Source organism: Rhizopus microsporus, assembly GCF_002708625.1.
Source record: "Rhizopus microsporus ATCC 52813 unplaced genomic scaffold scaffold_14, whole genome shotgun sequence".
NCBI classification, from domain to species: Eukaryota; Fungi; Mucoromycota; class Mucoromycetes; order Mucorales; family Rhizopodaceae; genus Rhizopus; species Rhizopus microsporus.
In genome coordinates, this window is record NW_019671929.1 from 434,635 (window position 1) to 459,895 (window position 25,261).

Below are 25,261 nucleotides of genomic sequence, written 5' to 3' on the forward strand. Positions count from 1 at the left end.
TTCTGGCTACTCTTGGTTGGAAATTTAGACGAATTAAAATGGTCTATACACAAAGTCACTCGACTTCTCCATTTGTACACACACAGCAATGATTTGGTATAAGTAAAGTATTTACAGTATTTATTAAGATAAATAAGATTTCTAAAGAATTATATTTCTATTTATGCGGTTGAAGGCGTTGTATTGTTATGAGGTCTGTGTAGGTATTCTTCTGTTTTTATGTCCTCAAGAAAATCTTCCTTTCGTTCTGCGATACGATCAGAAAGGAAATGATTAGCGTCACGATGAACAGCTTCATCTGCACGAACAGCAAGTACAACGTCTCGAATAGTAGCTTCCGGATGCAGATTGTAATAATCTAAAGATAAAGTTAAGCATCGTGTCTTCTTCCAAAAAAAAAAAAGGACTTACCAATTGCAATCTTGGGAGCAGGACCATTCTTGATAATGCCATTATCAATATCTTGAAGGAAATGTGTATACGAAATAACAGCCTCTTCTTCTAAATATCCACACATACGATGGGCCGTCTTGGGCGAGACGAGATAGAGAGCAAAATATGCATTGAAGAAGATACCCTGAGCACCTAGGACCAGCAGACGATTCCACATGCTTGGTTTGAGACACTTCATCCAGGTCATCAAATGCATACGTTCATTCTCAGCTTCATGTAACAAATGACTGATCCAGCCATGATCTTCTGTCATTCGTCTCAAAGACTTCATATGTCGAAGCATAGCTCCGACCATACCAGGAACAGCGGCGATGGTCTCGAGCATGACAGCACGCATATAGTGATCCTTGCCAAAATAGGTATCTGGTAACAATCGCAGAAACTTGACAGTATAATAAGCGCCCTTGTCGCCCAATGTCTTTGGTTTACGATGCTTGCCTTCTCCAAAATCAATGTTCTCGAGTGTTTCGGTTGTCAATCGATTTCCTGCAATAAATTCTTCACACATGGGCACCGGCTTTGAATCAAGGACTTCTCGGACCATGGTAATCGGCATATCTGGGTTGATGTTTAGCTTCTGATGTGTTGTCAACGTACGACATGCGGTGAGAGAAGGGAAGACAACAGTACGAGCCAAAGGTAGAGTCTTGAGTAAAGAGGTTTGAGTAATAGTTCTGATCATGATATAATTGAAATGTTTTAAAGAATTTTTTTTTTCTGATCCTTGGTCTGCTTTTATATATATATTCTTGCGTTTTTTTAGCTGTAGGAAATAATCGGAGTTTGCACCCGGCTGACTTCCTATATTCCCTTCTTCCCTTTTCGAGTCTAAAGTACGACGTCAAGTCAATTAAAGAAAAAAACAAGACATTTTGAATAAACTTTATAAAATACACTCGTTTTCTAAAATTTATAAAGAAGGGAAAAAAAAGAAGCAATTTAGTATGAAAACGATGATCGATAAGGGCAAATGCGGAAGAATCTATGACTCATGGATTTTGTTCCGCTACCAAAGAGCAAATCCCCAAGCGGGGTGGAAAAGCATGTTTTAGCCGAAATTACGTCGTTTTTTAAAACACAAATCAAAAAAGCTTTGAGTCATATGCAGTGATTACGTCGAGTATCAAGAAAATGCTTATCATAAAATCAGATTATATGAAAACTTCTTTATCAATTTGCTAGAAATGAAGGTTTGTAATTTTTAGTTTTTGAAAAAGCTTTTTGGTCGCTTGGATAAGAGAGTAACGAGGCATGTATAAATGTGCGCAGCAACAAACAATGATTGTAATTACTCGTCCTCATGGTTTGTAAAAGTTTGGAGAATAATCATATGCGAATGATCCATCTGAAAAAGTATCGTCTTGACCAAATTCACGACGTGGTTAGTGATCAAGACTCTCCACAACTATTTCTCTCTTCTGGGGTCTTGAAGAAAATTTGAATTGTGCTGAGCCAATTCGTACAGGAAAAAGACAACCCCTATGAGATGTCTACTGCTTAAAGTCCAATGTACTTTGCTTTAACTTCGTTTGAATCTTTCGGTAAGATTAGAAAAGAGAGAGAGAATGAAAGAAAAAGGGGCCTGCTTTCATAAGACTTGTTCCATTGTTGATAGGTTTTTTAGCGATCAACAAGAACAATTAAGAAAATTTTACTTGTTACACGACATCACATGCAGAACTGCATGAACACAAAATCAGTACAAGGTATGTCTTTTCTGACAGCAAGTCGCTTTTAGAAATGCAAAGATGAGCTCAAATCTTATAGCATTTGATGCTTTGGTGTCATCCATTAGATTTGATCAAAAAAAATAAAGCTATCTGCTAAAAAGAGAAAGACATGAACAAGATACTCAGAGAACGTACTGTTTTCTTTCCCCCACTTACAAATCGTCATCAGGGGAATGAAAGAGAATAAACTTTCAAGTGATGCCAATTCATTGACTTTGAGTTTAATGACCAAACAATTACCCACTCATGTGTTCACAATGACATAAGAACGCGTGTGTACATTATTAGTATTTGTAAATCGTATTTATTACTTGAGAGAGAGAGAAAGAGAAAGGTTTGTTTCTAAAGGACAAAGTAAGCTAAAGCAGCAACAGCGACAAATCCAAGAGAAGTATGACCAGCGGCAGAAGCAGCACTCGTTGCGCTTGCGTTTTCCTTTTGGTTGACTTGATTACCGTTCTTGTTGCCTTTCGTGGTCTTGGGATCATCTTTGCCCAAGTTGATTTTGGCAGTGTTACCATTACTATTAGCAGGGTTCTGACCCACCGTGGGGACCATTTGATCCTCTTGCATGCTAGCAGCACAACTCCAGGTCGTGCCCTTGACGATATTACCTCCCTTGAGCACACGTTCAAGATCAGCACATGTAAGCTTAGATGAAGTAGTCTGGATACGCATACCACCACGAATGTCCTGAAGGGAAGGCAATTTGTATTGTTCAAAGTTACCGGCCAAGTCACAGGTACCATGAATGGCTGCCAAACTAGGGAATCCGTCGACAGCAAGGAGTTGAGTATTATTACCAATAGAAAGAGCACCATTGATGAGAGAGAGGTTTTTGAAAGAAGTTTCAGTCAACTTGTTGTTGTTAGCAATGGTAAAGGTGCCACCGATAGTTTGAAGTGAGTCCATGTGGAGAGAAGAGAATTCATTCTCATGGAATGAAATGTCAGAATGGATAGTGGTCAAGGCAGGTAACTGAATTTGAGCCAAGTTTAGGATGGTAGCCGTTCTGATAGCGGCCAAGTTGGGAGCCTATATAGCTAAAAGGGTAAGTGAATAGATCATATGCTTTTTTGTCTTTTCTTTTTTTTTTTTTACATCAAAGGTCATGTCATGGTTATTTCCAACAATTAAGAGTTCATCAGCTTGCTTGACTGAGGAAAAATCAAATGATTTCATATAATTATTATTTGTCAAGACAAAGTTGCCAATATTCTCTGGCTTGAATCCATCTACTTTAGGTGCTCGTGTATCCTCAATACGCATGTTGCTGACTTTAGTCAATCCAGCAGGGAAATTGATCGTTTCAAGAGCAGGCAGGACAGAGAAGGTAAGACCTTTGACTTCAGTCAACTGAGGGAAGTCTGCCTTTGAAAGGATGGTGTGGTTTTCAATCTTGATCTGACCATCGACCGTCTTTAAATTGGGAGCACTAAAAGCGCCGAGCTCAAGGTTGCCAGACATGAGCAAATCACCCGTCAGATGTTCAACACCTTCCATGTTGAGGGAAGCAGCAGGGCCCATGTTTTCGATGGTAATGGTACCTTGGAAATCTTTGCAGTGCTTGATGCCGTCCAAGTCTACTTGGTTGAGAACCTTAAGACTCTTATCACAACCAGGTTCGACTAGAGTTTGTGTTACGATGATGTTATCAATTATACAATATTCACTCACCTGCAGCTAAAGCGGATGCACATAAAGTAGCAAGAATGATAACACTTTGGGATAAGCGTGTCATGGTTTGAAAGTAAAAGAACTTATTTAAGAGAAATGATATTATTGCTTATATTTATATGTGCATTCTATCATGTTGGTATTGAAACTGATTGCTCAAGAATGTGGGGTTAATCAGTCAGAAGCCGCGATCTTAAATTTTAACATCAGCACAAATAAAAAATCATTTTTGACAAAGGATTGCAAGATATACTTTTGGGCATAAAACCTTGGGTTTAACAAGAATTTTAGTGAGAAAGTATGTATGAAAGACGTGCTCACATACTGAATCAGCTGCTATGAATCAACCATAACATAAGCTCCTCTGAAATAAAACTTTTAATGGTTGCAAAAGATTCACAATATCATAACAAATAGTGTGTTATCCAGAACATTGTCATATTAAAATAACAATCACAATTGTCGTTCAACTAATGTAAAAAGCTTCATTAAGTAGCTAGAATGCGAAAACTATCACGGGATGCAATCAAAGCCACAATAACAATAAGAAAAACTGGTCCTATTCTTTGGGTGTTATTGTCGGTTCCTGGCAAAAACATGCCCAATATAATGTCACAGAAAAACAGCAACATTCATCTGATGCAATCATATACGAAGCCGACTGATTGAAATTTGGTGCTAGTTTGTTTAAACATCTTATTTTGTTTACATGATCCAACTAAGAAAGAAAAGACCATGTTTGGGCATCAAGAGTGAAAAAAAAAAGGAAAGAAATGCAACAAGCCTTCATAAGAACCTAAAGAAACTGACAGATCCATTCAAAGAGCTTTTAACCTTGTGGATGTTTAGTCGGGGTCAGTTTATCATGGTGCAACTGATCTAATTGATGTAATATGGAGCAGATGATTGGCCGTCATTGTGACCAGGAGAGTGGTAATCCGGAGGGAGTCGAAGAATACAGAGGAGGTCTATTTGTAAGGAATAACAATGCTATAAGGTATAAATAAATGCCGACGCATACTAAGGCAGCCAATAGCTGTGGCTCTTAATGAGTTATTCCGTGAGGTACCTGGGACATAGTCTAGGTTTGCCACCAAGGAGCCAGCCTAGACTCCCAGTGTATCACAGCGAGCACGCTCTGATTTGGACATGGATACTCACATTATAGGGTCCAGGAAAATCGATCAGCATTAGCTAGAGTTTCGGCATTGTTGACGAACTTTGCAGATTTGGTTGCAGGACGCACCGTTTGATGGACTTGAATAAACAAATATTAGGACATTTGGAAGATGATATCATCAATCATTAAAGTTAAGAGTACCACTGACCTCTCCTTCGGTGTAGACGTAGAACAACAGGGAAGCAAACAGTGCACCTTTTAGTGAATGTAAAGAAATAAAATATACTGACTCGCTCCGGTATGATGGGGAATCTTGCCTCGGGCACTGTAGATCCTCCTGATACAAGTATCCTGAGCTTTATCAAGAGTGTGAAGCGGGAAGTTTGTAGAACCTGATGCAGAGGAGCTTGGGAAAACTTGAAGGTTTGACATCAATGGATGGCAACATGCTCATTATTGCCAGAAGCCCTATCAGTATCACACCTAATGAGTTCTTCTGTATCAAGGTACCCAGACTTCATTTCTAGAAGACTTTGAACGACATCACTTATTAAAACTGCGATTTGCTTTGGCAAGAAAGACGACTGTTCACATGGTTTCAGACGGAAAGATCCCACAACTAAAAAAGTGGAAAGACTTTTTTCTATATAATAGCACCATCATCTCTCATTCTTCTTTCTCTTTCTCTCTTTTTTCTTTCTTTTTTAGAAGCATAGACCTATCTCTCTCCTATTTATTTATTTCTTGCATGTCACAAAAAAAGAGAGGCGCCAAAAGCCGACGTACCCAAAAAGTCTATCAATGTACCGGTTATGGAAATTGTACTATGACCTTTACTAGAAGTGAGCAGTTAGTCAGACATTTAAAAAGGCATAGAGATGAGGTATGAAACAAGTAATTTTTTCTTTTTTCTTTTTTCTTATCTCTTTCTTTCTAAAAAAAAATAAAGATGCCCTCTGTTACCACTGCTACTACAAACACCACTGCTGCCACTGCCACGGTTAACACTTTTGGCGATGCCAGTGTCATCCCTACTGCTGTCTTACCTGATAACAACATTGTCTATCTCGACTTGACATGTAATCGACAAGGTCATGATGAAGATGATGAAGATGAGGATATTGTATCACCCTCTACTCATGATTATGCAGAAACTATGCTCTATTCATTTGTAGATAACTCACCTCATGTGGCTGATTTATTATGGTCAAAGCAACAACTGGGTCAAAGTGAATTCTTAAAACTAGCTCCAGAGACGAACGAAGAGCTAGTATTAGAGATACCTCATCCCACGCCAAGTATTTCAACTCATGACATATGCTTATTTTGATAAACATTTGCTTTATTCATTTGATGAAAAACCTCTCATAAAAGAATAATCATTCAACGGATTCTGAACTGGTTCATCCTTTTTTGTTTAATGAGCTGTCAAATCACTGTTCATACCAAAGCTATTGACTCTGTCCTTTTGAAAGATTAATTTATTATCGCATTGAATATATCTTTTATCAGCTGGGTCCTGCAGTTGGTTCGTTTTAATATATGTCCAAAGTCTTTTAACCACCTCTGGTCTTGACAACTAATAAAGTAAATTAATATGGCCAATACTACATGCAGCAGAAAATAGGCTAAATAGTACAAATGCGAATTTATCAAAATTACAAGTGAATTAGGTGGTCTTTGTTGATCAAACTGACAACATAAAATTAGAATAAATAAATAACAATATTTCTTTTTATCTCTTCTTCTTGAAAAGAAACACAAACCAAGGTGGTGGCTTTATAAATGCGTATTCTACATCAAAGAGTGTGGAAAAGTTTCGGTGACAACATCATAGGCAATGGGTAGAGGCAGCACCCGTAGCATTAGTCTACCTTCTGGTATATTTTCTAGTGCAATAAAGCAACAAGAGAATTCTATGTCATGGAACACATTTTTCATGGTAAACCGAAATAGCAGAATTAAAAAATCATATCTAATGCATTTAATCGTATACGATCTTATGCCAGTTTGTAGCTACCTGCCAAGATATCAGGATTCTTTGAGAAACCTTATTCGACATGGATATGAGATTGTGGGATACGCTCGCAAATTTCCTACCGACAATAATATTGATAATAGAACCAGACTTATTCAAGTATTGTGACTAAATTATTTTATAAACAGTCGAGAAATTTACTGCTTGCTCATTAATAATATTGAGCATAAAATTCTTGATCTTTTTTTCTTGTATTTTCAAACGCGAAACATTGTGATCCCTATCAATCTCAATTCACACCTCTCTATTTCCACCCATAATGACAGAGAGGGATGCACTCAGTATCAGGGGCTTACTTAATTCCGTCGTTCTTTTTCGGATTTAACGCTGCGTTGGTATCGACGGCTTACCGTTGTGTTGTCTTTCTCTTTCGTTTCTTTTGTTGCTTCTTGATTGGTTTCTTTTTATTTATGATGGGTTCGGCATGATGAGCGGGTTCCTGGTGTAACAGTGGCCGATAAGATTCAGTCATGGTATGATAATAAGTATGTATTCAACAGCACTGATTCTTCCAAGCAATTAAGAAAGACATCATTACTGCTCTCGTTGATTTATAGGGGCATACATCTGTAGTCATCATTAATAATCGCTCATAGCCGTAGATGATATTACTTGTCAGGGTCGTATTGTTGTTATTGTTGTTCATATATATATATATAGAAAAAAAAAGAGAGAAAGAGATAAATAGAAGGGCTTTATTTATATATAAGCGTGAATGCCATACACCTTGATGCATGACTCTTTTGGTCATACTTGAAATTGGGTCTCGGCTTTCTCTCTCTCTCTGTTTCTTTCTTTTGTGCTAAGCTGTTCTCTAGGCTTTATATACATTCTACTATCATTGGAACAAATTGAGTATCTACTTTTTCAAAATTCATCGTCGTGTTAACTTTATGAGAATCAAAAGGACTCTTTCACTGCTTACCATATAAACAAAATAAACCCATTTTCTTCCTCTATCGTCGTTCATACTATATTAAACACGACGAAATGCTTCGTTCTGACGGAACTTAAAAAATACACGTCTCTCTTGTCTATGGATGTGGATCTCCAATTTTTTTTTCTTCCTTTTTATTATCAAAGGGGAGAAAGGGGGAGAACTGAATATGACCTATCATAAATATGTTGTTACAGCACAAAAACCAACAGCCACACAATTTGCAGTGAAAGGATCATTTACTTCTTCATTCGAAACCAATCTCATTTTAGGGTAAATCATCATTACACGTCCCACTCTCTTTTTGTGTGTGTGTTGTGTTAGAGATAAAAGAGGTGCTGATTTATAGAGAATAGAAAAGGAAATCGTATTGAAATCTATACATTAAATCCAAACGGATTAAAGCCTACAATAGAATTTAGCATTTATGGAACCATTATTGCATTAGAACTATTTAAACCAAAAGTATGTTATATAAAAGAGAATAAGGAAAACAATGATTAACATCATGTAGAATCAAGCACAGTCATGGCTTCTACTCACCACTGCACGACATAAATACTGTATATTATCTTACAACGCTTCACAACAGCAAATAGTAACCGAAGGTACAGGCGATATTCGATTCCCTGGTCAACTACACAACGAAACAAGCAATGTCATTACTGCCCTGGATCCTGCTTGTCAGTACATTGCAACCACCCTTTATGAGTCTACAGTGACTTTGATTATACCAGAAATAGCTGTACAACTACCGCAGAAACAGCAACAACAACAACAAAGAAAAATATCACTAAGACTCAAAGAAGGCAAAAGACGACAGGTTGAGATTATACAGCCTCATACACAAGATTACATCAACATTAGGTATATATTATGATAGTATATATACTTGCGATTTACTCATATACATATACTTCAAAGCCTTTTTGATAAACAGATCGTGTCGTTGGCCTTCTTACAGGACTCAGTAGAACCAGCACTGCTTATACTTTATGATGATGCACGAGAACAGCGGTTTCTTCAATTATTCGAGATCAAGGACCATCAACTTGTTCCAGGAGATATCGTCCTTGACCACTTTGAATCAGACGCTAATCTGCTCATTGCTCTACCTGCTGGTGTGGGCGGAGCCATTCTGGTAGCAAATCAGTTCATACGGTACCTTAAGCTAGATCAACCACCCATTGCAATTGGCATCAGACCATCCACTATCAATAGGTAAGTATAATATTAAGGGGGAAAATGACGCGTGTGTCTTATTTTGTAATGAAGCTATACAGTGATGGACGAGACAGGAACTCGTGTCTTGTTGGGTGATGCAGAAGGGCTGCTCTACTTGCTCACACTCAATTCAGTGGCAAACCGCGTTGAATCTCTTTCGTTTATCAGTCTTGGAAAGATATCAATCCCATCCTGTCTTCAATATTTGGATAATGATGTCGTCTTTGTAGGATCTACCGTGGGCGATTCACAGCTGATACATATTCAGCGAACAGCATCTTCAGAGGGTGGAGATATTCTACAAGTGATTGAAGAATTTGCTAATCTAGGACCGATCGTTGATTTTTGCGTGGCTGATCTTGACAAACAGGGACAAGCCCAGATTATTACGTGTTCAGGGGCGGGTAAGGATAGTTCTCTGAGAGTGATTCGAAACGGTGTTGGGCTGAATGAGCTCGCGATGATACCTGTCAGTGGTGTGCAGGGCATATGGGCACTTCAATCATCATTTGAAAAGAGTCATAATCTCTTGCTTCTCTCATTTTTCAATCAAGGACGACTATTGCAGCTGCAATCCAACAACATGATCATTCAACTAGACTCGTACTCAGCCATCGATCTTGATTCAAAAACGATTGCTGCCGGTAATATCAAGGAAGGCAAGATGATTCAGGTGACACCTCGCAGCGTACGATTAATGGATGCGCATCCTGCAGGATCACTACGAGATGAATGGATACCTGATGGTACTATCACGGTAGCCAGTATCAATCTGACACAATGCGTTGTTTCTTTGGGGTATGGAATTTTAGTTGCGCTACAAGTCGTGAATAACACATTACAAGTTATCGGGTAAGCCCATTTTCGATGCAACCGCTGAGAACAATTATTCATATCCTCTTGTCCTTCTTCTTTTTTTTTTAAAAAAAAGTGAAACCCAGTTTCCTTATGAAATCTCATGCATCGATATTCACCCAATTCAGTCTGCCACTGAATCTGCGTTTGTGGCTATAGGCACTTGGAACAACGTGAGTGTATGCCTGTTGAAACTACCTGATCTTGAAGTGGTGGCACAAGAGAGCATTGGAGGCACGGTCATGCCACGATCCATTCTGATCTCTCAATTTGAAAATACGAATTACCTACTTGTGGCCCTTGGTGACGGTCAATTTTATAATTTCAAGTTGGACGGTAGAGAGGGCACCTTGTCGGACAAAAAGCGAACCTTTCTTGGTAAATGGCCGATCCACTTGACGACGTTTACCCTCAATGGCATCACTCATGTCTTTGCTGCATCGGATAAGCCAAGCGTGATTCACAGTCGGAACCAGAAACTGGTCTACTCAAACGTAAATCTAAAAGAAGTACGGTGCGGCACATCCTTCAGCTGTCATTCGTTTCCAGATGCGATCGCGTTGATCACAAAGGAAGGCCTGGTGATCGGCCGGATGGAGGAAATTCAGAAACTGCATGTTACCAAGATATCCACGATTGACACGCCTAGGCGTATTGCATATCAAGAAAGTTCTAAATCCTTTGGTATAATTACCGAAAGAATCTCAAGCGCTGAATATGACGCATCTACCGTGACTGGAGGGTTCGAGGTTTTGGATGATCAATCGTTGACAGGTATAGTTGTATATGAGAAACATGGTAGAGAGAAATTAACCGAGAGGGATAGTGCTTGATCGTGTCTACTTTAAGCAGTTTGAAAGACCATTGTCGCTTACAACTGTCGTTTTTGAAAATGACCCAAATGAATATTATGTGGTAGCAACTGGAAAAGACGTGGACGTGTTTGAGCATCAGAGTGTGGGCCGAATCCTTGTGCTTCAGTACACATCCGATCGCTCATCATTACGCCTTGTAAGTCAACTGAAAACCGAGGGTATGGTAGACTGTGTACGTGCGTTTGAAGGTAAACTGCTAGCAAGCGTCAAAGGCAGACTTCACGTCTATCGGTGGGAACGCACATTGTCCGGGGGTCAGTTGGTATCGATCAGCTCAAAACGATTGCCTTCTGTTACAGAGTGCATCACAACCCATGGCGATTATATTATGACTGGCGATTTGGTCTACTCGGTTGTGATGTTTCAATTTGACCGATCCACACAGCAGTTGGTAGAAGTAGCTGCTCACGAAAAGGTGAAGGAGGTATTGGCGATTGAATCGATTGATGAAAATTTGATGATTGGTGCAGAGAAGGATGGACATTTGTTTGTCCTAGAGCACTGTCAGGATGAGGCTTCGGCAGATGAACCATTATTAGATATGATCAGTGGGTGGCATTTGGGCGACATGGTGAGTCGGTTTAGATTTGGTAAGTCGTAAAAGAAAAAAGTTAGAACGGGAAAATCCTTTACTAATCACGGGCTTTTCATTAGGCTCACTTGGAATGAACAATGTGGATCCTGACAGTAGTCCAGTCGCGCCGTCCCTTATTTTTGGTACATCCAGTGGAGCAATAGGAGTTGTAGCGGACCTATCTGCAGAACGGTTCAAGTTGTTGAACCAGATGCAATATAATATGACTAAAGCAGTGAAAAGTATAGGCGGCCTGAGTCATGCAGAGTAAGTAACAGTAACAAAAAAGAACTATAAAGCTCATTTGTACATGATGTAGATGGAGAAATGTGAATATTATGGGTCGAAAAGAAGAAGCGATTAACTTTATCGATGGTGATCTGATTGAAAGCTTTTTGGATTTATCGTCATATCAAATGCAAAGTGTAGTTGATGGCCTACATGGCGGACGTAAATTGGATGTGACAGTAGAAGATCTTTGTAAAGTGGTTGAAGAATTGATGAGCATTCATTCATAATTGTTATTTTTTGTAAATAAAACTTTTTGATTATAGACCTACACCAACGTTTATGAAGGCACAAAATAAGTGTGTTACTGTCGGGCTCGATGACAGATCGAACGATTTTTTTCTTGGTATTTAAAAAGTACCTTTTTTTTTTCCTTCTTTTTCTCTCTTTACACTTGTTGCATTATTCATGGCTGTCATTTCAACTTTACTTTCCGAGACGTCAATCACAAGCATTCTCTCTAAGGTCCTACTCGCCTTTCTTGCTTACTGGGTCATTGATATTCTGTCTCAATATGTAGGTAACACAAATTGACAATGATTGCATGATGTGCTGATAAAGGACAGATCGCTCCCAAAAATCCCAAGGCTCCTCCAGCTGTTCCTTCGTGGATTCCATTTCTCGGAAATGCTGTTGATTTTGGCAAGTAAAGTATTTAACCGTGCTCATTTTACAAAGATGTATTATTAAACTCTAATTTAGAGATCCTATTCAATTCCTTCAATCTTGTCAAAAGAAGTATGGTGATGTGTTTACCTTTCGTCTCTTAAACAAGCGCGTCACTGCATGCCTTAGTCCTGATGGTAACCAATTCGTATTTAATGCAAAACAAAACATGGCATCTGCTGCTGCTGCATATAACCATATGACCAAGTACGTGTTTGGCAATGACGTTGTATTTGATACGGCACATAGTATTTTCATGGAGCAAAAGAGGATCATCAAGGGCGGGTTAAATATCGAGTCATTTCGAAAAGATGTGCCTTTAATTCTGGAAGAATGCAACAAGTTCTTTGAATCATTTGAAAAAACTGGCCAAGTTGATGCTTACAAGATGTTTGGTACCTTAATCATCTACACTGCCTCTCGTACACTTCTTGGGCCAGAGATTCGTAACGCATTAGACAGTGGTATTGCACAGCTCTATTATGATCTCGATCAGGGATTCCGTCCTATCAATTTCATGTTTCCGAATCTACCACTTCCATCCTATCGTCGTCGTGACGAGGCTCGTGAAAAGCTAGCCAAGATCTATTCCTCGATTATTCACAACAGACGAAAAAACAATATTCGTGAGAACGATCTCCTTCAAGCTATCATGGATGCTCACTACAAGGACGGTTCTTCTATCCCGGATCATCAGATCTGCGGCATTTTGACTGCATCTCTTTTTGGTGGTCAACACACATCCTCTACAACATCTGCCTGGGCTATTCTGGAACTTGCCAGTCGACCTGATATCGTAAAAGCGCTCCGAAAGGAAATGATTGAAAAACTTGGCTCACTCGAAACCGATTTTACCTATGATAACCTTGAGCAACTGACGCTACTGGAAAATGTCGTCAGGGAGACACTTCGCTTACATCCACCCATTTTCAACATGATGCGCCGTGTCGTTGCAGACAAGATAGTCTTTGAAAAGTATGGCCTGGAAATTCCCAAGGGCGATTACCTTTTGGCTGCACCAGGCGTCACTCAGATCGACGAGACCTATTTCCACAATCCTATGAAATGGGACCCTTACCGCTGGTCCGAAAAGTCTGATCCTGTGCATCAACTTGAGGTGGGTGATGATGCCAATATCGACTATGGCTTTGGTGCCGTCGGAATTTCGTCACGTAGCCCTTTCCTCCCTTTTGGTGCTGGACGCCACCGTTGTATTGGTGAAAAGTTTGGTTACCTTCAACTCAAGACCGTCATTGGTACCTTTGTAAAACGATTTGACTTTGAAATTGTATCAGGTCATGTTCCAAAACCTGATTATACGTCGATGGTTGTTGTGCCAGAAGATAGCAGAATCCGTTTTACACGTAGATACTAATTCACTATTCAACAATAATATCTCTTCATTTTTTTTTTTTGCATTTATGTTTCTTTATTCACACACTCACACACACACACACGATACTTTTTTGTACATTAATAAAAGGACGTTAATAATTCCTTGCTCGTGCCGTTTGTCCTCTTGAATCTGTCGGCATATTTGTAATATAGTTGAAGGCAAGTACAAGTGCATACGCCAATAGGATAAAAAAGCTGAACCGTACAAACCCATAAAACAGTCTATAAAACCAGCGAATCGTGGCGAGCACAAAGCAGTACACAGTGTATGTACTGATGAGTAATAATAAAATGGTGACAAAATTGTATTCAATAAGTGGTAGCTGAGTAAACAGGTGGTATAGCTGTCTAAAGGCCGCAGGTGAATGTGTCAAAATATATCCCAGGCTTGAGCTTGTCACAGAAACGACCTGATCAAATTCAGGTAGTGAAATGTTGGCTTTACTCAGCTGATCTTGACAGAAGTTATAGACCTCTGATGCCAAATGAAGTGCTTCTACAGTAACATTCCAAGAGTTTAGTCCGCTCATAGCCGTGTGTTTTCGTGTCAAAAAAAAAAAAAAGACAACTTTTTGTGTCGGAGCTTGATGTAAAATGCAATAATATGCTTACACTTGTTGTTACTGCAGTGGTGTCTAGCTTGTAGGCATGTCTTTGGTTTGCTCAGTAATGTCATACACAAGGAATATATTCAGATGACTCTTTGTATGGCAAACCATTCCATTGTTGATAATAAAATAGCGTATTTTATCAGTTAGTTGCTTGAATCAATGTAGATTGTGATGTACAAGGCTTTAGAGACATTATGGTTTACGTTTCATAATAGAAAAGGACTTGATCTAGTCATTAAATGTATGCTTAATATAAGCTACGTGCCATACTATGCTCTTTTATACGATGATTCACTATTCTTGTTTACTTTTACTTTACATATAGCAAATTGTCGCGGTGATTCATCTAAAGTCTTCCAAGTATATGCATTGCTCCAAATTAAATCACTTCAAACATGATAAACACTTGATAACAGAAGCTAAATACCAAAAAGACGAATATAACATATTTCATATCACTATCTTGACTTGTATTCACTGCAGGTGTAAGCGTGGTCAGCGTATAATCTTTATTAAAGGTCCTTATTCAAACATTGTTTTTGTTTTGCAAATATGACAGATTTAAGTAAACCACTAAATGTATGTCATTCAATCAAAATGACAAACATTAATCCAAAAAAGAATGATGAAGCTAGTAAAAGCCATAAGAGAAAGGGAAATTCTTTTTTTTTTTTTTTTCGCTAAACAGACTACAAGAGTGAGACAATCTATATTGAAAGCTCTTTAAGAAATCTTTCTTCAAAAACTGCTACTTAAAAAGTGAAAATTGTAAGATATGCAAAGCTTAGTACAATAAATTCTACGCACGCAAAATGACTTAAACGACTAATGTACAAATTCGTCATCTTTTGAGGAGCTAAAAGGTCTGAATTGGATAAAGACAAGAACAACATTATTTTTTAATTAAACGATTACATATTGTTTCGGCTGCTTAAACCGCACAATCCTGTTTTACGGATATGAAATTTGGATTGCATGTTTGCCCTCCAGTAACGTCCTTGTCTCTTTCGCTATATATTGCTTTTGTACATATAATGATACAAACTATATTAACTCAACAATTGTTGCTTTTGCTCGCTTTATTCTTTAATTCTGTTTGCTTTTTCTTGTTGTTTTTCTGCCATTATCTGATGATATTTTCTGAAAGATCCGCTACGTAGCACGGCCTTTTATCAGTTATCCGAGGTGGTTTATGCGACTCGCTTTCTTCCGTGAGAAAAAAAGAACAAGAAATACTCTTATTTCTTTGCTGTTTCAGATTCTTTTTCACGCGTAACCTGCTCATTGATGGTGAATGGACAGCTTTATTAATAAGCAACAGAATGCAAAAATATCCCAGGTACTGAACTACCTCGTTCTTATTCCATAAACCTTGTTCAACATTGTAAGACTATTCGTTACAGAACCTATTTTGTTTCTACTTTTTGATTTGTGAATAAAAACGCAATGAATTAATCAGTAGCATTAAGGAATTGATGCTTCCATAATCTCTTTAGCTCAAAAATTGCAAAGTTAAGTTTTTTGGTTTGCTGTTTATGTTTCACTGGTGAAGACAAGGTTGAGATATACCATTCTGGAATACTCGTGAACCAAATTAACTTGAAAACAGCATCAACTTTATCTTGTTACACCAACGCTCTAGCGTCCTTTCATGCTTACATTTAGAGCAATTGCCATAGAGACAGCCTCTTTAGCATAATCGAGCTATTACAAGTAATATGTACATGAACATTCCTTGTTTGTAATCTCAAGAGCTAGAGATTACAATGCCTTTTTTTTTTCTATTGCAGAAATTCTAAAGTTACAAAGTGTTTTAATACCGCTTGCACATCAGTAAACCTTTGTGCCGCGGAGGCACGCAAAAACCATGGAGATTTTCATTTCATTACCATTTATTAATTTTTAAATTCTGTGTTACAAAGGCAATAGGTTACTTTGAAGATACCAGGGAAACTATTTACTATTTGCCATGGAAACATTAGCTCCAATGGAAAAGCAATGGTATTTGACCTTACTTAATGAAAAAGAAACGCTATATCAGCAAATATTACTGCGGAATGGCTCTGCTTTTGTGACGCTGCGTAAGACAAGTGTAAATGAAAAATTGAAACAGATTGTTGTGTACGTTGTTTTCGTGTTATTGCAACTCAATAAGCTTTGTTCTCCAGGAGAATTTTGAAGTTGTAAAATTTCCGCTTCATGATAAGTAATTAATTTGTCTTTGGGTGGCAGCCAGCAATTATCCCATGTGTAGGACAAGACGATTCAAACGAATATAAAAGGCGGTCGATCTTTTGGATCAAGGCTTCATTACTCACTTACTCACACTCACAAATCCTAACACTTATTATACCACCATCATGGTCCAATTACTTTCATTATCCTCTACTGTCGCTGCTTTCTTGTTGCTATCTCTTGGCATCAATGACGTTGCTGCTGCCAAAACATGCGTTGTAGCCAAGACTGGTAATGATGACACTGCTGCTATCGTCAAGGCCTTCAACGACTGTAAGACCGGTGGCATTGTCTCCTTCCCCAAGGGTAAATCCTATAACTTGAACGGTATGATTGAACTCTCTGGTCTTAAGGATGTCACCATTGACTTCCAAGGTCAAATCGTTTTACCTAGTTGGGATAAGAAATATAAGGGCGGTAACTCTTACATTTCTATTAAGGGTAGCAACATTCACATGTCTGGCGGCGGTACCATTGTTGGTAACGGCCAAGGCTGGTAAGTCTTATTTTTAATGCTATATAACGCGATATAAACCTGATGTATAGGTATGACCGTCAAGACCACACCGCACCTACCGTCATTCGTTTCGGTGCTACCAACTCTGTCTTTGGCAACTTCAAGATTGTCAACGCTCCTCGTGCTCATATGGGCATCACCGGTTCTAACAACGTTGTCCTTGAAAACATTTACCTCAACACTGCTTCCAGCAGCAAGAACCCTCCAAAGAACACTGACGCCTTAGACATCTCTTCTTCCAGCAACATCGTCTTTAGAAATTCTGAACTCAACATAGGCGATGATTGTACTGCTATCAACGGTGGCGTTACCAACGTCACTTTATCACACATCAAGTGTAATGGTGGTCACGGTTTCAGTGTTGGATCTCTTGGTAAGGGTGGCAAGCAAGAATCTGTCAAGCTCGTCCGTGTCTTGGACTCTGTCTGTACCAACTGTCAAAACGGTGTCAGAATCAAGACATGGCCCGGTGGAAAGGGTGTTGTTCAAGATGTAGTCTACAAGAATGTTCAACTCAACAATGTCGAAAACCCCGTTATTGTCACCACCCACTACTGTGACAAGAATCAAATGTCTTTCTGTACCAAGAACAACGACAGCTCCTTGTCTATCAGCAAGGTCACTTTTGATACCATCACCGGTTCCGTTGCCGGTAAGAAGCCTGCTATTAGCATTGACTGTTCCAAGAATACCCCCTGCAGTGGCTTCACTCTTTCCAACATCAATATCAAGAGCAACGGCGCCAAGAATGTCTGTAACAACTTGTCTGGCTCTAACAAAATCTCTTACTGTTCTTAAACGGCTTCTATTGATCCCCCTTTTTTTCAATTATCTTCAATAAAACATTATTTTATAAAGAGCAAAAAGATCGTATATTAATGCATAAACAAACTGAGCAAGATTTCACTTATAGCAATGTTCTCACTTTTTCCTATCAAGCGCATCCGCTTTAGTCTTATTCACTGAATATACTGAACTGCTAATATTGCTCAAAGTAAACTATGACAAATATAAAAAATAGAATACTCCATTGAAACTATAAATCCCTTTGATAAAATATGTACGGCGAAAGTTGTTATGGTAATCAGTTTATAAACTTTGTAACTTAGCGGTTGTTAAGAGTTTTTTTTATTTACATTAGTTTATAACTCACCCTGTTGCATCGTAGCCACAATCGCCAGGGGCAGCGTTTCCGAAGTAATAAAAGAGTCACCGATAAGCCAATCCCTCCCTTCTGAGAGAAAGGCTACCTACTTTTTCAAGCATCATAAAGGTTACTATCAGAATTCGGGCAAACCGGAAAAGCTTTAAAAAAAAAATAGAATGAAAAAAGACCTTTTTTACTATTGTCTGTTTACATCTGCGATCTTGAAGACAAGAATAGGGGTCCTGAGTTAGAACTGGCTGCATGATTTTTTTTGTTGCTAGGAAACGTACCTCTTTTCTGACTTTCTATTGGAAGATATCCAATAGGCGGCTTGGTGTGTTTATGGCACTGACCTGAAGGTGTTGTTACTAAGTAAAGCGATGTCAGTGTTACTGTGCTATTAGAGCTTTTACATTTTAAGAACAAAGGGCATCGTAAAGTTTATAATCGTCAACTTACAAAGGAAGATAATCATTAGAACGGCAATGGAACAAAATATAATGCCCATTTTCTTTATTCCATTTTAATGATAACATGTTTTTCTTCTCAGTAAAAGAAAAAAGAGAAAATGGACTATTTGACTTATAAGTAGGATAACAATTGAATATTAAACAGTAAGTACTGACTTCAGCATTGAAATCGTGTACTTGTATTTACTGATGACAGTTATGAGCATTAATTCGTTTTTTCCTGAAATAAAGAATGACAAAGCGTAGTCTTTAATTAGGCTAAAGTACTAAGTTTGACCATGTCAATGTGAAATATCTGATGAATAAGAAAGGGCTACTTTGCTCATTTTCAATACTGGATTACTTTATTTGTGTCAAGTCGATAAAACAGGTATAAAAAACGTCTATACATAGAGACACAGTGGATGTATATGCAAATCTTTTTTATTCACCTTTACCAATTCACTCTGTCTCTTTTGTGTCTGTCGCAGCATCGGTACCTTTAGCCATATTACGTAAATGAATAAAATCGGCCATAAGCGCCGTTTCTTCTTCAATAATCTTAAATACACTGAGCATATCTTGTCCGTTACGTTTCAACAGCATTTGAGCCTTTTCACGAACACCTTCTGATTCCTCGCTCAAGGCTGCAATGAGCAAACAAACACGCTGAAGGGTAAATAAGCCAGCATCTAAACGTCTAATATAGAAATCGGCCTCAAATTCTTCATAATCTTCTTCACTTAGTGTCTTTTTAGCATGTTCGAGGTCTTCTCTGACTTGGTTGTCTCTTTTTTCATACTGATCTTTCATTTCGATCAGACGGTCTACTTTTTCGTAATCGTCTTCAGTGAATTTCAACACGACTCGCATTCTTTGCACATCACCATGTGCCAAGTTTCGCAGTAATGATAAAATGATACAAGTAATATGCTCTTCATCTTCTGATTCGCTAAAAGCACTATGGTGCGTCTTCTTTAGCTTTTTATTTCCCTATACAAAAGAATAGATTATTCTCTTTTTGGTTCTCATCCTATCTGTGGTATAAGTCTAACCTTGCCCATAAACAGGGGGAATAGGTATTTCAATCCTGAGACCTCGACAAATCGCATACATCTTTCTCGGCCATTTTCACCACTGAGTGCATAATTAAGAACCTTGACCGCACGAATGCGAGACAGTGTTTTTTCTCTAGATACAGAATGGATCATTAGAATTGCGTACATATACTATATATATATATATATATATATATATATGCTTGTGAATTACTTTAACATGATGACCATTAGCTCAATGCCTTCAGAATCCAAGAACCGATTCTTGTTTTCTGGTTCGTTCAAGAGCGAGCATAGTGAATTGAAAAAGTTTTCTACCATCTCTGACTCATCTTCAGAAGAGGCATCTTTTTTTCTATAAGCCTATATTGAAGTAAGTGAAACATTCTCATTCGATAAATCATCAAAGAATGGTCTTACCGAAAGAGCTCTTAGAAGTATATCAACGCCATCTAATTCACCGACTTTCAGACGAATATCTTTATACATGTGAGTTTTTTTTTTTTGTATTTATAGAAATCGTACCTCTGCTGTCTTGTAAAAGAATTGACAATATTTCACTAGCATAAGCTATATTGGCATCAAAACTCTTGTTTTGGATTCTGTTCAGTAACCAAGCCAACGCCTCTGTCTTTAATGCAATGTTTTCTGCATATTTTGGATCTAAAGACACGATACTTTCAAAGATGCCCAATACCTTGAACACGCCCTGTCGATCTGCTTCTTCCTTCTCATCCAATCGATTCAAGTTTTGTACGAGCAATTGAAGCATTTCGTTTTCCAACTACGCACAGATGTTAACACTTATACTACTGCTTGGTTTTCTTTCTTTACCATGGATTCAACTAGGGCTTTAATCGCGCTTTGAACCTGTTCTGAACGTTCCAACTGGTCCTCTGTTGTTCCTACATCCTCATCAATCAACTCGTTAATCACATCAATCGTATCAATTGTAATATCCGTATTGTCATGACTAAGTAACGACAGAAGCGAAGTGACCGTGCCAAGTTGAATTAGCTCTGTGTACAGCTCAGGAGCCTCAGTCAATGCCAACAAGTTTTTGATTTCCTCATCCAAGTCAGCCTCTGATTCCATAAACTTTTCAGGCTGATCAGCATATCGAACGCGCATTTCCTGATTTTTGTTGATGGCCTTTTCAAATTTCAAAATCATCTTTTTCACTGTACTGGCATCCAGTGTCTCTGCCTATTAGAAGAATGAGAATGTATTTGTATATATTTGCTATTGTCATGACTACCTCTTCGGCATCGTACTGGTCAACGAGATCCAAGATATCGTGCTGCTCACTGGTCAAACCACCACCAAAGAAGCGACCCCCTTCTTCGTCGTCCTGCTCAAAAACTTCTTCCTCTTCTTGTTGCTCTACTTCCATGTGTTGTCGTTTCTGTGAAGGCTCAGCCATTTCCGAACTATCCTTGTATTTGTCAAAGAAATCTACAGAAGGTGTCTCTGGCATCTTTCGTTTGTTACGACCGGCTGGAATAGCTGGGATCTATATGAATTGATTAGTTTTTGATGATTGTGTGGCTCTTTTACACACCTTGAAGATATCGTCAATATTCATTATATGTATTGATTATGTGTCTATAAGGAAAAAAAAAGGTTCACTGTTTTGAGTTCTGAGTTTTTAAGAGACTCTTTTTTTTTTTTTTTTTCCTCTTTCTCTTTCTCTCTTTTTTTTCTCCCATTTAATTAATATAAAATGTACAACGGTATTGGATTGACAACACCTAGAGGATCTGGTATGTGTGTGCATGTTTATGTATCATAATAGTATAATCAACATTGTTATTCATTTAGGCACAAACGGATATGTCACAAGAAATTTATCATTTGTTAAACCACCTCCACAACGAAAAGACGAACCCAAGGAAGAATCAGGACCCAAGTTGAAAAAGGCAAATGCAGCTATTCTTGAACACAACCGAAAGAGACAAGTAGAAGTCAAGTGCATGGAACTACGCATCAAGCTTGAAGACGAAGGGTAATTGTTCAATATGCATCTATACAAGTGTCTCATTTTATTATAGAGTGGATGACGAAGAGATTGAAACAAGAGTTGAAGAATTAAGAGAAAAACTGCTGCAAGAGTCACAACCTATTGATGCTAAAAAGTAAGAACTCTTTTTTTATGTGTGTATACTGTTATTTATGCAATCTATAGATTAAAAGAACATGACGTTCATGAATTAGCCGCAGCTAAAGAAAAAGAATTAGAAAAGATGAGACGAGCACTTAGGATCAAGGAAGATCGTGCAGAAGGTGCAGCATTTCGTTAAAGAATAAACACTTCTTCTTAAGAGCATTTCACAATCAGATTGATCTTTACATATTATTATATATTGATATCAAAAAAACGGGGGGGAATGGTTTATTAAGATGCTTTAAACATGTAAATCCTGTAGCTTTTCATGCAACTCAGTCTGTTGCTGAGACAAGGAGCGTGAATGACGCTTGAATTTACTGACAGCTTTCATCTATATATATATATAAAGTCAAGAAACATACATGTAAAAAAGAAAGAAACTTACCACTACATATAAGCTAGCAATACTCTTGATCGCATTCTTCATTTCTTCATCTGTGACATCAGATACAATGTTGCAGTTGTCTTCTTCAGATATCATAGTTTCTGTGCCATCGTTAGTTACCCAAGGATGGTTCTAATGAGAGGAAATATATATAAGAATAAAAAATAAAAGTGTTATAAAGAGCACGTACACGAAGTTCTTTCATAGTAATACGCGTTTCTGGATTTCTATCAAGAATTCTCTCAAACAGATCACGCAAGTTGGCATCTATACCATCTCCGTGCTCAACTCTAACTGAATGTTAGTTTTGAATAATAAACAAACAGAAACGACTTACGGTGCTTCCTTGATCTGTTCATAGAGCTCCATAATATTACTGCTCATGAATGGTGTTTTACCATAGATCAAGCAGTAAAGCGTGACACCCATGGACCAGATATCTGCCGCCTTTCCAGAGACTTCACCATGTCGAGCCACACAGAGCTCAGGTGCCATGAATGCTGGGCTGCCTGCTGATTTCTTCAACCTATCGTTGCCCTTGACAAACATTTCAGAGACACCGAAATCGACGATTTTGAGTACATCGTCTTTGGAGATGAGCAGGTTGTCTGGTTTGATATCACGATGAACAATATCATTTGCGTGCACTATAGAATAATTATCAATACCATTTTCTATAATAATGAAGCGTTTATAACTTACAGTACTCAATACCCAGCATCATCTCTTTAAAGTAGCGTCTGGCCACATCAACTGAATAGGGCGTGGCCACTTGGTCAGTCTCGATATTCATAAGAACACCCTTATGCATCATTTCAAACACTATGCGAGTATGTAAAGTCAGAAAAAAAAAACGAAGGGCCAAGAGAAAAGAGGAATACCTAACCCATATAAAGTGAGTCACCCGAGGGGTCATCCAAGACCTCAAACAGACGAACAACGTGAGGGTGATCTAGTTTCTTCAAAATGGCAATTTCACCACGAACAAGATCCAGTGGATTCTCGCTTCCCTTGACTGCCTGTTGACGATTGACGCCTAAACCGGCTAAACGTCGTCGAGGCCCTGAACGACGAAACTGGTCCATTTGTTCCTTTTTTCGTAACCGTGATTTGCTAAACTCTTTGATAGCCTAAAAGAAGCTATATCAATTTTTCGGTGTCGATGGTAGAATTATAAAATAGTTTACATATTCTTTTTTAGTTATTTCATCAATGCCTAGATGAACTGTACCAAAGGCACCTCGACCGATTTCCTTCTTAAGTAAGTAATTGTTGATCTTACGAAGACCTTCTTCAGTTTCTGATGTGGTTGCGCCCAATGTCTCAACCACAATATGACTCTTTCGCTTTGATGTGCTAGGCGAAGGTGAATTAGACATTTAAAAAAGAAAGCAATAATATAAAAACGGGTGAGCCACACTTTTATAAAGATCAAGCCACCTTTTGCCAAGAAAAATGGCTCCTATTATCCATAAGTAAAACTCAGCTTAAAAATTGAATGTTTTATATCCATTCCTAAGCTAAAATGAGACGGTTCAAAAAAATAAGTTAGACACTTAAAATAAATGAGACGTCCGTTAAAAAGATTTGAGACAAGTGAATGAAAAGAAAATAGACGGTTCTATTTTTTTTGTAGACGTATGCCAAAAACTTGTAGACTGTTGTTATAGAATGAAGATCATAGTTTCCATAAAAGGTAAAAGTAGAGCCTACGCCCAATTAATAAGGAATATAAAGTGATATATAAGCAGTAAGTAGGCACCAAAAGTATAAGCAGAGCCTTCCTTTTCATTGTCTTTCAAATATCTAAACCCACAAATACTTGTTTATCCCTGTCTTTTGTCTTTGAAAATCTACAAGTTATCTCAACTCATCATCTTTTTTGTAATTAATCAGCTGGGCATTTATACTATTTAACATTCTATGCCGTACGTATTTAAGTATAATTTGACAACTATGTAGAGTTGTCAACCCTTCTTTTTCTTTTTCTTTTTCTTCATGAAACTACTTTTAAAATTATAACAGTTAAAAGTTCCATTACTGGTATAGGATGGAAACCACAGTATATTTCGTCACTCAAGACACTTGTAGCCCACACGTTCTCTTTTTTGAAGTACATCTTCATTCAAGAATTGGAATATAACTCTGCCTTTGACTTGCAGCATTTCGCCAACATTGACTTTTACAGAGAAATCTTTTTATCACTTCTTCAAAGCTACATGCCAAATAAACAAAAAATATCATCCAAGTCAAGGACCTACCGAGAGCTTATCAACAGTCATCGAGACATGTATTTTCAGTATTGCTCTTATGAACCAATGGATTTAAAGTATGCCCAACAAATAGCCTCGTATGAAGTAACAAAGATAAATACTGTGTACCTGAACGGTGTCTCTTACTTTGGAAACAAGTTACACATGTTTTTGAACATGATCTTGAAAAGGATGAACGAACAAAGGCAGTAAAAAACAAAATGAAGAAGTGTCGGCTATAGTGAAGACGATCGTGAAATAATGCAACAAAGTCAAAACGTATATTTCGTCTGGAAAGATAAACAATTTACCAAAAGACCTGCTGTCTTCCCAAGATGTCGACATGATTCATGATATATTTAGCTCTTATCCTCCTAACCATCAGCTTGCGAAAGGCTCGATATATTATGACTGAAAAATAAATGCCATGAAGCATCTAAAAGCATTTTACAAACTATCAAGTATGTGTGAAATCCTTCAAAGAAAATCGTTTAATTGCTTTCCGCTGAGGAGGACATTCATTCAATCCTATATGACTATAGATACGCTTATCTTAAACACGTAAATTTTGAAAAACCCTGTTACCAGCCATTTGGGCAAAGAAATAG

At 38.0% G+C, this 25,261-nt stretch overlaps 10 protein-coding genes across 10 annotated transcripts; 5 read left to right on the forward strand and 5 right to left on the reverse strand.

The window, feature by feature from the left end:
* Window positions 1-19: 19 nt before the first annotated feature.
* On the reverse strand, window positions 20-1,374 carry RHIMIDRAFT_260554 (alternative oxidase). Its single transcript, XM_023611466.1, has 2 exons — window positions 412-1,374; window positions 20-358 (listed from the first exon to the last, which is right to left on the reverse strand). The coding sequence occupies exons 1-2, from the start codon at window positions 1,133-1,135 to the stop codon at window positions 162-164; spliced, it is 921 nt and encodes a 306-aa protein (XP_023464047.1). The 5' UTR covers window positions 1,136-1,374; the 3' UTR covers window positions 20-161.
* A 1,080-nt stretch (window positions 1,375-2,454) lies between these two features.
* RHIMIDRAFT_260557 (uncharacterized protein) lies at window positions 2,455-4,101 on the reverse strand. Its single transcript, XM_023611467.1, has 3 exons — window positions 3,861-4,101; window positions 3,285-3,811; window positions 2,455-3,218 (listed from the first exon to the last, which is right to left on the reverse strand). Exons 1-3 carry the CDS (start codon window positions 3,922-3,924, stop codon window positions 2,526-2,528), a joined length of 1,284 nt encoding a protein of 427 aa, XP_023464048.1. The 5' UTR covers window positions 3,925-4,101; the 3' UTR covers window positions 2,455-2,525.
* Window positions 4,102-5,675: 1,574 nt separating this feature from the next.
* RHIMIDRAFT_314890 (uncharacterized protein) lies at window positions 5,676-6,681 on the forward strand. Its single transcript, XM_023614963.1, has 2 exons — window positions 5,676-5,863; window positions 5,930-6,681. The coding sequence occupies exons 1-2, from the start codon at window positions 5,729-5,731 to the stop codon at window positions 6,308-6,310; spliced, it is 516 nt and encodes a 171-aa protein (XP_023464049.1). The 5' UTR covers window positions 5,676-5,728; the 3' UTR covers window positions 6,311-6,681.
* Window positions 6,682-8,124: 1,443 nt separating this feature from the next.
* On the forward strand, window positions 8,125-12,001 carry RHIMIDRAFT_239812 (DNA damage-binding protein 1-like protein; the record flags this gene model as incomplete). The annotated part of the gene is made up of 9 exons (XM_023609242.1): window positions 8,125-8,228; window positions 8,312-8,420; window positions 8,470-8,822; window positions 8,880-9,176; window positions 9,231-10,031; window positions 10,111-10,808; window positions 10,861-11,499; window positions 11,564-11,750; window positions 11,803-12,001. 9 exons carry the CDS (start codon window positions 8,125-8,127, stop codon window positions 11,999-12,001), a joined length of 3,387 nt encoding a protein of 1,128 aa, XP_023464050.1.
* Window positions 12,002-12,179: 178 nt separating this feature from the next.
* Window positions 12,180-13,812, forward strand: RHIMIDRAFT_285619 (lanosterol 14-alpha demethylase; the record flags this gene model as incomplete). Its single annotated transcript, XM_023613299.1, has 3 exons — window positions 12,180-12,287; window positions 12,338-12,417; window positions 12,474-13,812. The coding sequence occupies 3 exons, from the start codon at window positions 12,180-12,182 to the stop codon at window positions 13,810-13,812; spliced, it is 1,527 nt and encodes a 508-aa protein (XP_023464051.1).
* Window positions 13,813-13,924: 112 nt separating this feature from the next.
* On the reverse strand, window positions 13,925-14,362 carry RHIMIDRAFT_239814 (uncharacterized protein; the record flags this gene model as incomplete). Its single annotated transcript, XM_023609243.1, has 1 exon — window positions 13,925-14,362. The coding sequence occupies one exon, from the start codon at window positions 14,360-14,362 to the stop codon at window positions 13,925-13,927; it is 438 nt and encodes a 145-aa protein (XP_023464052.1).
* Window positions 14,363-16,605: 2,243 nt separating this feature from the next.
* RHIMIDRAFT_293718 (polygalacturonase) lies at window positions 16,606-18,398 on the forward strand. The gene is made up of 2 exons (XM_023614012.1): window positions 16,606-17,174; window positions 17,225-18,398. The coding sequence occupies exons 1-2, from the start codon at window positions 16,804-16,806 to the stop codon at window positions 17,991-17,993; spliced, it is 1,140 nt and encodes a 379-aa protein (XP_023464053.1). The 5' UTR covers window positions 16,606-16,803; the 3' UTR covers window positions 17,994-18,398.
* Window positions 18,399-19,023: 625 nt separating this feature from the next.
* Window positions 19,024-21,453, reverse strand: RHIMIDRAFT_260561 (DUF1716-domain-containing protein). The gene is made up of 8 exons (XM_023611468.1): window positions 21,411-21,453; window positions 21,108-21,362; window positions 20,684-21,055; window positions 20,375-20,633; window positions 20,270-20,328; window positions 20,064-20,212; window positions 19,847-19,982; window positions 19,024-19,784 (listed from the first exon to the last, which is right to left on the reverse strand). Exons 1-8 carry the CDS (start codon window positions 21,432-21,434, stop codon window positions 19,254-19,256), a joined length of 1,785 nt encoding a protein of 594 aa, XP_023464054.1. The 5' UTR covers window positions 21,435-21,453; the 3' UTR covers window positions 19,024-19,253.
* An 89-nt stretch (window positions 21,454-21,542) lies between these two features.
* RHIMIDRAFT_217794 (cwf21-domain-containing protein) lies at window positions 21,543-22,233 on the forward strand. The gene is made up of 4 exons (XM_023607337.1): window positions 21,543-21,612; window positions 21,671-21,854; window positions 21,901-21,984; window positions 22,035-22,233. The coding sequence occupies exons 1-4, from the start codon at window positions 21,573-21,575 to the stop codon at window positions 22,147-22,149; spliced, it is 423 nt and encodes a 140-aa protein (XP_023464055.1). The 5' UTR covers window positions 21,543-21,572; the 3' UTR covers window positions 22,150-22,233.
* A 21-nt stretch (window positions 22,234-22,254) lies between these two features.
* On the reverse strand, window positions 22,255-23,780 carry RHIMIDRAFT_239818 (Pkinase-domain-containing protein; the record flags this gene model as incomplete). Its single annotated transcript, XM_023609244.1, has 7 exons — window positions 22,255-22,347; window positions 22,402-22,533; window positions 22,592-22,691; window positions 22,739-23,048; window positions 23,104-23,223; window positions 23,288-23,531; window positions 23,589-23,780. The coding sequence occupies 7 exons, from the start codon at window positions 23,778-23,780 to the stop codon at window positions 22,255-22,257; spliced, it is 1,191 nt and encodes a 396-aa protein (XP_023464056.1).
* Window positions 23,781-25,261: the final 1,481 nt, after the last annotated feature.

Excerpts from the sequence above, each read along its gene's own strand:
- RHIMIDRAFT_217794 (XM_023607337.1), top strand. The coding sequence starts at position 21,573 with ATGTACAACGGTATTGGATTGACAACACCTAGAGGATCTG. Across the intron at positions 21,613-21,670 it reads GACAACACCTAGAGGATCTG|GCACAAACGGATATGTCACA; the intron begins GTATGTGTGTGC and ends TTATTCATTTAG. Across the intron at positions 21,855-21,900 it reads ATCAAGCTTGAAGACGAAGG|AGTGGATGACGAAGAGATTG; the intron begins GTAATTGTTCAA and ends ATTTTATTATAG.
- RHIMIDRAFT_293718 (XM_023614012.1), top strand. The coding sequence starts at position 16,804 with ATGGTCCAATTACTTTCATTATCCTCTACTGTCGCTGCTTTCTTGTTG. Across the intron at positions 17,175-17,224 it reads GTTGGTAACGGCCAAGGCTG|GTATGACCGTCAAGACCACA; the intron begins GTAAGTCTTATT and ends CCTGATGTATAG.
- RHIMIDRAFT_260554 (XM_023611466.1), bottom strand. The coding sequence starts at position 1,135 with ATGATCAGAACTATTACTCAAACCTCTTTACTCAAGACTCTACCTTTG. Across the intron at positions 359-411 it reads TGCTCCCAAGATTGCAATTG|ATTATTACAATCTGCATCCG; the intron begins GTAAGTCCTTTT and ends CTTTATCTTTAG.
- RHIMIDRAFT_260561 (XM_023611468.1), bottom strand. The coding sequence starts at position 21,434 with ATGAATATTGACGATATCTTCAAG. Across the intron at positions 21,056-21,107 it reads ACCAGTACGATGCCGAAGAG|GCAGAGACACTGGATGCCAG; the intron begins GTAGTCATGACA and ends TTCTTCTAATAG. Across the intron at positions 19,785-19,846 it reads TCCCCCTGTTTATGGGCAAG|GGAAATAAAAAGCTAAAGAA; the intron begins GTTAGACTTATA and ends TCTTTTGTATAG.
- RHIMIDRAFT_314890 (XM_023614963.1), top strand. The coding sequence starts at position 5,729 with ATGTCACAAAAAAAGAGAGGCGCCAAAAGCCGACGTACCCAAAAAGTC. Across the intron at positions 5,864-5,929 it reads TAAAAAGGCATAGAGATGAG|ATGCCCTCTGTTACCACTGC; the intron begins GTATGAAACAAG and ends AAAAAAATAAAG.
- RHIMIDRAFT_260557 (XM_023611467.1), bottom strand. The coding sequence starts at position 3,924 with ATGACACGCTTATCCCAAAGTGTTATCATTCTTGCTACTTTATGTGCA. Across the intron at positions 3,812-3,860 it reads TGCATCCGCTTTAGCTGCAG|TCGAACCTGGTTGTGATAAG; the intron begins GTGAGTGAATAT and ends CACAAACTCTAG. Across the intron at positions 3,219-3,284 it reads ACCATGACATGACCTTTGAT|GCTCCCAACTTGGCCGCTAT; the intron begins GTAAAAAAAAAA and ends TTAGCTATATAG.